The 12,089-nt window shown below is 26.3% G+C and overlaps 2 protein-coding genes across 2 annotated transcripts in view; both read left to right on the top strand.

The window, feature by feature from the left end:
* Positions 1 to 12,089, top strand: part of scny (scrawny) — a 357,320-nt gene that overhangs the window by 212,512 nt on the left and 132,719 nt on the right. The gene's annotated exons all lie outside the window — the stretch shown is intronic.
* Positions 1 to 12,089, top strand: part of LOC136968483 (uncharacterized) — a 96,189-nt gene that overhangs the window by 82,417 nt on the left and 1,683 nt on the right. The window contains exon 4 of the mRNA XM_067262460.1: positions 10,654 to 10,831. Coding sequence (XP_067118561.1) covers positions 10,654 to 10,831 — 178 coding nt within the window. The remainder of the gene's footprint in view (positions 1 to 10,653; positions 10,832 to 12,089) is intronic.

Genomic DNA, 12,089 nt, shown 5'->3' with positions numbered 1-12,089 from the left:
TATACAATTATTGATAAAATAAATTTTTCAATTCTGAAATAATTTCGATATTTTATGACTATTATTATTTTCCAATATTCAATTTAATTAAAAAATATTAATCTATTAATTCTGTTTAATTTTCTTTTCCAAATATTATTTTAATAACATTAAGTGAAAGTGAACAAATTTTCTAAATGACTTTTATTAATATGTTGGATGAAGTCAAGATTTAATTTAAGATTTTGAAAAATATGCTATTATTATAAATTTTAATCAACCTATAATTATTTTTGGATAACGTCTTTAATTCTAGCAAAAATTTAGTTTAATTGAAAAATTAATATTTTTATGCTTAATAAATTTGATTTATTTCAATTTAAAATATTTAGTGTTTATATAATTTGCTAAATATATTATAAATTACTTTGTGAAACCTAATAAGTTTAACTGCCTAAAAATATGATTTAACATCACAATTTTTGATCTAAAATAATATCAGTCCCTTCAATATTTGTCAGATTAGGTTGGATTTCCCAAGTTAAGACTCTTATTTTGTCAGTATTTTATTTTATCCAACAACTCTCTGCTCTTTTAAATTTATTCTATTTCTTTTAGTCATTTCTTTCTGGATCTCCCTTGTGATATTTCCACATTTTATCTGTCAAGATTTTGTAGTTTCTCACAGTATCCATCCTAAAATGCTTATTTCTACTAGAGTGTAATTCATTTCTCATTGTTCTCTGTTACTGCAATTTGTAGTTTCTTTTGTAAAATATATTTATTTATTTTAAACTATGTAGTTTTTAAATTGTTATATACTGAAATATTTTATTAATTCTGACTATACCTGGTTAATTAAAGTATTTTTTCCCTCATAACAATTTAATATCAAATCGAAACTGCATGCTTAGTGATTGTATAGATAAATGCACGTGTAGTATTCACCAACAATTATTAAAAATATTTAAATGTATATAATTTGCTATTTTTGTTGTTTCATTCATCAGTTTTTCTTTAAGTATAAACCTTTTTACAGAAATAAGATTAAAATTCTATTTGAAATATTTCAATTAATCCATTTTAAAATTTTATTCCAAACTGAATAAATGATATTTGTGAGGCCCGGAAATTGCATTAAAAGAGGAAAATGTAAAATTTGTTAAGGTCAACAGTAAAGAAAACAAGTTGTATAAGTGTCAAGTTGGCGACACCGGACTCATAAAGAGTAGGGGAAAAAACAAAATTTTAGATAAAGAAAATTTAGAAAGGAAAATATTAAAAATTTAAGACGCAGTTTAGAAAGCAAAACAAAACTAGGAAAATTATCAAAATGAACGTGGGTGTCATAGTCAATGATTAAACGTGATCAGAGTCTAAAAGATGGTGTCGGATAGATAGATGATCTATACCAACCTTTCTCGCACCCTCTAGCCAACCTTTTCTAGCCATCTCTAGCCAACCTTTCCCGCACCCTAAACAGAGCTGCATTTACACCTGGAGACAGGTGGGAGACCAATTGGGAAGCAAAGAGAAAAGAGTTTAACCAATTAGCAATGATTCGATCCCGAGAAAATTATAAAACCTCCGATGCCAAGGACAAAAAAGAGCTTCCTCTCTAGAATACATCTGTTGTGATCGTCGCCCTCTCCCTTTTTTTTTTTTCTTTTTTTGTGCTTCTTCTCTTATCAAACATTGACTCGACGTTGCCTCGGGGTTCCGCCAGCATTGAAAAAGAAAAGGGAAAAGAACTCGAAGTCTCGTAAACTAAACTTTGGACTTCTGAACATAACTTAATTGTGTAAGCATTGTCTCCTAAATAAACTTTGATATGGAGCTATAGTGTTTATCTTAATCTTCTGTATTAAAACAGAATATAAGAAAAAATAAAGATAATGGACCTATAAAGATACGTGTGATAAAAATACCAACAATTTCAACTTAACAAGATTGTGTTCTTTGGAAAAAGAAACCTATATGTTGTTCCTGGAACCTATAGACAGCTTTGAGTTAATGCAAATTGACTTTGCAAGGTTTTACTGTATATTATTAATATATTCATTCTAATGTAAAGTATATTGGTACTTATTATGATTTATTTTAGATTATATCATAATCAACAAACATTATTTTGATAGTTCTGATAATAATTAATGTTTAATAAATATTAGAAATGCATTCTTCATTTAATTTATAATACAGTATATAAATAGTTGTTATTTTTAATTATAAAAAATTTTAAGGTTTTTATTTTGTTATTGAAATTAATTATTAAACATTTTTGTTTCGAAATAAACTAACCTGTTTTATAGAATATTTATTAGTTATTAGAAAAGATAATATACTCTAAAATCCTAACTATTGTAACAAATTTTAGAAATTTATTTGAAAAATTTTAGAATTGTTGTTTAGTTTGTTCCTCATTTCTTTTAAATAAAAAATAATAAAAACTTGAAAACAAATAAGTTTATTTGACAGCATATTATATAACAGACGTGGGCAAATGCGGCTCCGAGAGCCACATGCGGATCTTTTTGAGTTACATGCGGCTCTTGCTGAAAGTGTTAATTTCCTGTTTTTTATTATTATTTTTATAATTTTGTGAAAATATGTTTATTAAAAAAAATTCAATATTTGTTTTATATTATATTTATATTATATAATAAAATCGCACACCTTACCATACTATCTGCCACGACAGTACAGAACTGCAGCTCCCATGCATTTTGCAAAACCTACATTTCGGCTCCCACTGAACTCTTGCTTGCCCATCCCTGTTATATAACCAAATGTTAATACAAATTTAATGATAAAATATTGATGAAATAATAATGTATAGGGTGATCATAATTTAAGTTTCACTTTGAACCCTTTATAAAATGAAAACTACTGGACCAAATATTTCCAAATTTGAAAGTATTATAAAAGAGACCATGATATTTCATAACCTGAAAAAAATAATTAGTTTAAAAAGTCACCATCAGGGGAACAATGGCACTTGAAGAACACCCCCATGTTTATGTAAATTCATATGGTTTTACTGCTAAAGCACTGTTTTTTGCTACATCAGACATTTGTCCTAGCTGATAGATACGATTCGCCAGCATATTCATAACATTTTGGCTTATATGCTTCGAGCTACTATGGAGAGTGCAATATTGCACTTTAACCTGGTTGCAGGAAATTGTGGACAGCACATTGAACATGTATTGCTATGACTGTTATTTGTAAAATGTGGTTGTCAATACAAAGAATAAACCTTGATTTTTTTTCCCCTGGTGGTGACTTCAAACTAATCACTTTTTTGCAGGTTATGAAATCCAGTGACCTCCTTTATAATATTTCCAGGTTAGGAAACATTTGGTCCAGTAGTTTTCATTTTATAGGAAGTTCAAACTGAAATTTAAATTATGATCGCCCTGTACTTTAAAACTAATAACGTATGTTATCATATTGTCGTACTTATAAAATAGATCAAAACTACATAATGTATAGCTTTGAGAGATACAAATATTAATATAGAAAACCATTTTAAAAGTTAAATTACATCAATGTTATAGTGCATACATCTGATCTTTTAATATTCAGTTTTCTTTTGATATATTAACAACAATTTTTACTTATTGAAAAATTTATAATGAATGTAAGAGAATGCCATATAACTAATAATCAACTTCTGTTATATTTTTTTCTCTTTTATATATTGAATTTTATAATTGTATTTTTCTTTCTTTTATACTGGTTTTTTGTGATTACAAAAAGAAATTTACACTGTACATTTCTTTTTGACAATTTCTTTCTTCAATCCTGACAAAAACAGCAGTCAGGATTGCTATTTATTGTCTTTTTATGGGGAGGCTACCATTGCCTTACAGCATTGCCAAATATAGTGATGTAATAAATAATTAATGAATGTCATAGTTTCTAATATAATATAATGTACTGTACATAGTTCTAGTCTCCATAAAATATTCTCAAAATTTTTTTTGTATGCATCCTTTGAAATTTTCTGCCATTTGTCTTTCAAAACAATAACTGTTTAGTTGTCTTTCAGATAGTTTTTCTCATAGCTGCTTCATTTAACTCATTCCTAAAGTTCTCAATGGAATTAAGTCTGGAATAAAAGTCAGCCAATCAATCTTTTCCTTATTTATATTCTTAAATTAATCTATTATAACATGAACAGCAATATAGATTATTACCATATTGATAAGACATAAGATTGTTTCAAGACAGTCTTAGGTCTTGAAAATGCTGCTTTAGTAGGTTCTATATAAATTTTTAAAAAGATGATGATTTAAAAAAACCAGCATGGCTTATACAGGGTGCATAGGAAAGTCCCTTAACTGAAAAATTCTTGCGAACGGAGAGAGCAACAGCTCTGCAAGTGAGGTAACTGTATAGTAAAGCAACTACGCCCGACTTAATGCAAACAACAGCAGTGCCCTTAGTGGCGAAATTTGGAAGATAGGCAGTGCAAATCAAAAAGAAAACAGATAGAGCAAACTTTCCAATTAGAAAGTTTTAGAACATCAATTAATTAGTATGAAACGACATGTGGTTCACACGGACAAGATAAATTGTTGCCTGTATACCCAAAAATGTGTGGAAGCAATGCACGCCATTTTGTGTAAATATTTGAAAGGAATAGCCATAGATATGAAGAAATACGCACAATTTATTTGCATAAAATACGTACTTACATCAATACAGTTTGATAACAATGGCATGTATCGTGAGCAATGGCAAACTTTTCGAACATACTTGACATTAACTTGTTATCACTGTGTGACAGTTTGCCTTTCCTTTGTTTTTTGTGTGATGTTATCAAACTGTATTGACGTAAGTATGTATTTTTTCATACCTATGACTATTCCTTGCAAACATTTACACAAAATGGGGCATGCATCGCTTTCGGACATTTTTGGGTATACAGGCGACAATTTATCTTATCCGTGTGAACTACATGTCGTTTCATACTAATTAATTGATGTTATAAAACTTTCTAATTTGAAAATTTGCTCTATCCGGTTTAGTTTTCGATTTGCACTGCCTATCTTCCAAATTTCACCACTAGGGGCGCTGCTGTCAATTGCATTAGGTCGGGCGTAGTCACTTTACTATACTGTTACCTCACTTTCATAGCTGTAGCTCTCTTCGTTTGCAAGAATTTTCCGGTTAAAGGGACTTTCCTATGCACCCTGTATGTTCTGTTTTTCAAAATCTTACTCGAAACTGGCTGTGAAATTTTAAACTGTGCAGCAGTGTTTTGTTGACTCATTTTTGAACTATCATAGCATTCTAAAATTTCAAATTTATTTTTGAGAGATAAATCTTTGCATTTCTTATTTGCTTCTTCAATTATGCTAAGAGGTATCGTGTAGTGTTGCACTTTAATTAAATAGTAATGAAGATCACAGTCTTGACAACAGCAAACAACTCGCTCATAAATTACAAGTGTCAAAAATCAAAATTTAAAATGTAGTACTATATGTAGTATTGAGTGCAATATTAAAACAAATACTTAACATATTAAAAGTAAACATCTTGAACAATTGAATGATTTAATTTAAATTGATTCTAACCATTGTGCTAATGTTTTTATTGGAATGACATGGCTTATAACTGTTATTATCTGGTTTGTCAGTTGTTATTAACTGTTTAAGTAAATTCAAACTTATCATTAGTAACATAATGATAATTATTAAGTAAATTTCTTATTACAGTAAGCATATAATCTTGATAATTTTTTCTTTAGGCTTCTATAGAATTAGTCTCCACAGAAACTAATAATTGTGTTTATCTTTATTGCTTACTGCCAATATATTTAATATTTTTTTGCTTAATAAAATAAAATGTAAACTTAGAATTTAAACATAACTGTTTGTATGAAAATACATTCCTACATAAGATCAGGATTTTTTTCTAAGTAAAATGTTAAAGTTTTTGAAAATATAGCAATGAGAAAATATTTATTCTGTACATGTATTTTTAGTGATGTATCTTTCAAAATTGTTTATATAATAAATTCATTGAAATCCATAGAGATTTTCTATTTTTGTCTGTAATAGTCGTAGAGAGGATGAACGTGATGTTAACGTGAATATTTGCACAGTTGGCAAGATCATTTTCTTGAATATAGATTGTAATATATGATATTAAAATTTTATATTTATAGTTTTGAAATTTAGCTTTATAAAAATTTATGATTAAATGAAAATAAAAATTATAGAAGTTAAATTTTTATACAGATGTGAAATAAATTCGTAGAAAATTAATTACTATTTATTAATTTTTACACGACTGGGGAAAAAACATTTTCTAATGATGCTATAGATACCTCAGTACTTAAAAAGTTTAATATGAAATTTAACTATAATATATTTATGGTGTATTTAATGGTAAATGTAAATTATTTTGAAAACACATCACCATCATCATTAACCCTGGACTTGTTACCCATTGGCCTTTTTCACTATTTCCTTCCATTTCTCTCTATCCACTACCAATGGATTGAAAACACATAGTATATTTATATATTTATATGCATGCCAGAGATCATAAGCATGTGTCAGCAAGCATTTGGAAGTATAGACTTGTATGAATATTTCCAGCAGCATGACAATTGACTTTATGGACAGTGCACAAATCATTGGTAAGCTTGACATTCATTGAGCACTCAAGTGTCAGTGTTCGTAGTTATCATAAATGCGAATTTTATAATCTGTACTATGTATGGATGATAATCAAACTTGTCTGAGTCACGGTTCTGTTCCAAAACCAAAATGGCAGAGATTGTGGTATGTAGCAAATATTTACTACTTGACACGGAGACACAGACTAAAACCTTTCACAGTGTTGTATACGATAGAGAACCAACTAACGTTTTTGGCTTCCACCAAGGCCTTCTTCAGGTTGAGAACTAAAAGTCATCCCCACCAGACCGCCAGAACGGTGTTTCTCATAAAATAAACAACATACGTGGAGGCCGAAAACGTTGGTTGGTTTTCTATCGTATACAACACTGTGAAAGGTTTTAGTCTGTGTCTCTGTGTTACGCACTACAGTGTTATTAGAAGAAGTCATTTATTGATTTACTACTTGTTTTTTGGTTCAAGATATTACAAAAAACAATGCAATTACAATTTCTTACTGGTAATTTATTTGTATAATTCAAAAGATAAAAACAGAAATAAATAGCAAAAAAATGTCTGCATTTGTATATGTTTGTTCCTAAATAATATTTTGAATTGTTTGAGAATGCTTTCAAATTTTATAAATGTAATGTACTCAGGCAAAATGTTTAATTGTTTATTCTTTTATTAGAAATGTGTAGTGGAATTTTGTTTGTTTTTTTGCGATTGACACTTGCTGAATTGATAAAGAAGCCTAGGTGCTCATATCATTACAAGATGTAAAAACTTCAGATGTTATTTTTACATTGAAAAAGTGACAAAAACAAACTAAAAAATAGTATAAAATGTGTTACAAAACTAGTTTAAAGAGCCATAGAATCAACAGTCAAGGCAACTTAAAACTCAGAAAAAAATGCACAAAAGTTACCCAATTGCCTTCACATAAAGATTAACAATTCTCTTAAACTTAATGCATTTTTAAGTATACATTTTACATTTAAAATTAGTATTCTTTGCTAAAATATAATTGCTTATTGCTGCCAATGTAATTATCTGTATCAAATTCAAATATTTTGATCATGTCTAAACAAACATGTGGTTAGTATAGTTTGTCTTCCAAGTATTATAATGATTATGTTCACTCTTTATTAATAATTTTCCAATTTAAGTAACGCCTTACAACTATACAAATAATCCAATTAGATGCTATTGAATTTAGGTATTGATTGTTCATTGCAACTATTAATATAAACATTGAAGGAACTAGTTGTTGGTGCTATTAAATTAGCACCAACAACTAACTAGTTCCTAAATAAGATTTTGTTAATAAAATAAAATTGACTTCTTTGATGTGGCTAAAAATCATTTGTATATATATTGTTGTTGTTGTTGTAATATTATTTATATGCTATAATAACTAAAACTGTTAATATTTTTTATGTTGATTACATAATTAGTGGTGAATTGTTGTTATAAATTGCTTTGTTATTATGATTACTATACATGTCTAGTTGAAATTCACTTAAAATTAAAATATTGTTTTGTACTGGGGATTAACCCTCATCATATAGAAACTAAAATTTTTATAAGTTTCTTATTGTTACATATGTTTTATTTGTAATAATTATAAAAGATATTTTTTTAAATTTTATTATCTGCAAATAAAGTAATGTTTTTTAATGAAGATTATTTTAATTTTGTTGATAATTGAATATTCAGTTCAGGTATTTACATTGTAGTTGAATAATTCATATACAACTCATTCCCATTCATTAGCACCAGACATACTTGGATCAATAAAATGATTTTAAAAGAAATAAATCTTTTTAAAGTTTATTCATTGTAAATTATTCGTCCATAGAGAATAAAAGTAACTTCTGGAATGTTTTCTAATTAGGAAATACAAAATATTTATTGAGGGAAGTCTTCACTAATTCATATATTTACATAGTTCGTATTTACCATTCTTTTCAAGTAAATATTTAAATTCCTTCAAAATTAATAATGGTATTTATATTAATGTTGTTGTTATTTTATGTATTATTATTTGCAAGCTAATAACTTATAATGTTGAATTTATTTGTTGTTGATTAAACATAAAATCTGTTCAGTGACTTTTTTTTTGTATAACTAGCGTAGTTATACAATATATATATATATATATATATATAAACTACGATGTGTTCTTATTTAGATATTTAACATTTTAACAATATATACCGTATTTTACGGACTATAAGACGCACCTTAATTTTGGAGGCAATTTTTCGAAGAAAAAAAGTGCGTCTTATAGTCCGTAAAATACGGTATTATTCAGTTTCTCCTAATAATTATGTATATATTATATACTACACTGATATATATATATACATACATACATATAAACTGTGGTTGAAAATGTATATTTTGAAATTATCTGCAGACAAAATAAGCTCTCCTACTTGATCATATGCTCATATGTTAATCTAAATTCATATATTTCTGGTAAAGGTCTGGCATGGTGTCTGAACAGAATAACTGATAATATACTTATTTAATATATATGAAAGTTATGGATTTATATTCTACATTGAGTCATTTTTCTAGATATTTATAAAATTAGTTAATTAATTAATTTTATAAATATCTAGAAAAAATATAAATAGATACGTTCACATCTATCAATAAATAACTAGATAATTTATTGATAGATGTGAACATATCTATTTATACTTCCAGATTAATTTTACCGTTAATAAATTTATTACTTTAATTTTGTTTAAATTATTGTTTAATGTAATAAATACAAAAGCACTATATTTAGATTATTTTTATTTGTAATGTGATTTAATGTAGTTTCAAATATCGTTTTATGCAAATAAATATCTGTGCTTTATAGTTCTTTGTGTATGTTGTATAGTTATTATGAGAATTATAACAAATAATAAATGAGCTACAATTATTATCGAGTAATGTAGTTTACTTCAAAAATTTTGAAAACGTATACATATTACATTAAAAGTTTTTACATTTAAGTTTTTGAAATATCTGCAAAATTTTAAAATTGATTTAATTTCTGTGTTTTCCAATCATTTTAGCTAACATTTCAACTTTAGTATTTTAAAGAAAGTGACATTATTAGTATGATCACAAATCATATTTCTGAATAGTCATGACTCATTGAGTGAAAAACAGTGATTTAGAATTTGTAACCACAAAACAAAAAATAAACCTGTTTTAGACTTGATTGCCAACAAAAAATTTATGACAATGACTTTAAAGAAAATAAAAAATGCTGTTGAATTCTTTCATTGAATCAATTCAATTGTTGATTTGTCACTGGTTTTTTTTTTTACGAATTGATATAATTTAAATCTTTTAAATATAGGATGTGCTTATATATATATATAATATATATATATATATATATATATATACACTTAATAAATACTGGTATTATCTTTCTTTTATGTATTTTAATATATTTTCACATTTTAATCTGGTTTGGTATTTTAATTTTATATTTTATTTTAAAATTATAGTATATATATCATATTTTAAAGATATCATTTTTTCAAGTTGTGATTATTTTAACAATAATTATTTTAATTTAAATGTAAAAAAATGTAATGCTTTTATTTTTATTTTGTATTCCAAAATCATTTAAAATATTCCGTTTAATTTCCGTTAAAAATATTTTTAATAGAATAGAATTTATTTTTCTGAAAAATGTTTATAATAATGAAAGCACTTGAAATATTTACTTGAAAACAGAAAAATAAAAAAATATTATACATCTTTTATTAAAATATTCAATATAAATACATTAATTACCATTCTTAAAGAATATGTTTTATTGATTAACTTCTAATTTTATAAAATAAAATCTTTAAACGAAAATCCAATAATTTCAAATTGCATAAAAGAATTTAAAAACTTTTTAAATTTTTACTTTATATATATATTTTTATTGTTAAATTGTTTTAGAATTCAGAAATATAGAATTTTGAATTATTTTTGATTCTCAGATTACTGTTTAATTTATTTTTAACTTTTACAGCCATGATGTACCCTGAATTTCAATATCGTCCTCCTCCCCCGTCCTATCAGGCATCTATGCAGGAGTATCGTCTCCGTCTTCTCCTTCTTGACCGACAACAGGGAACAACAACAACATCACTATCACCGGTGTCACCACCACCCACATATAGATCACATGGGAGCACGCTCCATTCCAGGTAACAATTTTGTTTGCTATAAAGAAATATTATAACACAGATACAAATGTAATATTATAACATTTTATGTATTAAGTGATTAAACATATTGCACTATAGTTAAATAGAATTTTGAAGTTTTCGTTTTTAAATTATATACCAAATTATTGGATTGCAATTTGAAAAATTGTAGATCTATAAATTCCCACTGTTGTCCATCCACGTACCTGTCTTTCCTTAATCTCAAGAACGAAATTAAATAGATGAAAGGCGAGACCATATATGGAAATCTTAGGGGCAGGAGGCCCCGATTAACTATATAAGAACTTCCAATGCAAACTGGAAGTCATATTTCAATTCAAAAATTTTCTCCTGTAAGGTATTAGATGACCGGCACAACTCTATTGTTAAAGGAAAAGCATGATGTATAGGGGCAAGACACTACAGTACTAATTTGAGGTGGAGAGCATATATTTTAAATTAAAAATATGATTAAAAATTGCAACCTGGTATTCTGGTGATATCACAATAAACAATTGCTCATTAATGTTAAAGAGGAAAAAATAAGAACAATTTTGATGCTGTTGTTTTTATTTGTGGCATTGCATTGTCTGTTGTAACTTATTATATTATAAATAAGTTTAATTTTATAGAATAAACTGTGTATAATATATTGGAACAAAATTTAAACATTTTTAAAACAAATTAAGAATTTTTTATATATTAAAATTAAAAATCCTTATGGTTTTATTGATGGTTTTATTTAAAAGTTTATCATTGTACTTAGATGTTATAAACAAAAATTGCTGTTCTGATATTGTAATTTGTCATTGTAAATTAATTTTTTTCAAGTCTACTTTGACATTTTTAAAGAAAATCTTAAATTTCACCCCCAATTATCTATGTATATCCCTTTAGTTAATTCATAATTACTAATTTTAATTTTAAAAATTGGTAACAGTGATTCATTTTATGTTTTTACTGATAGTTTTTACACTTGTAATTCAGTGAAAAAATTGCTTTCCATATTGGGCTACATGTTTGTGACACTGATGAAATATTCTTTCAAGCAAGAAATATTATGTATCAGAATAAGATGAATGATTCTTGATAGAGAATGACAATGAAAAATGTCATTTTTCAATTGTCTCTACATTAATTTTTTCTTTCTACTTCAGTTATTCTAGTTTAAAACTTTATATTTTAGTTACTTGTTAATATTAATAAATTTTCATATAGTTTTATATAAATGTTTTTAATATTTTTCAATTTTGTTTTT

This window comes from Centruroides vittatus, unplaced genomic scaffold (genome assembly GCF_030686945.1).
Source record: "Centruroides vittatus isolate TY-2023 unplaced genomic scaffold, ASM3068694v2 contig_1477, whole genome shotgun sequence".
In the NCBI taxonomy this organism is placed as follows: Eukaryota; Metazoa; Arthropoda; class Arachnida; order Scorpiones; family Buthidae; genus Centruroides; species Centruroides vittatus.
The sequence above is the reverse complement of the archived record's forward strand: the minus strand, read 5'-3'. Positions and strand labels throughout refer to the sequence as shown.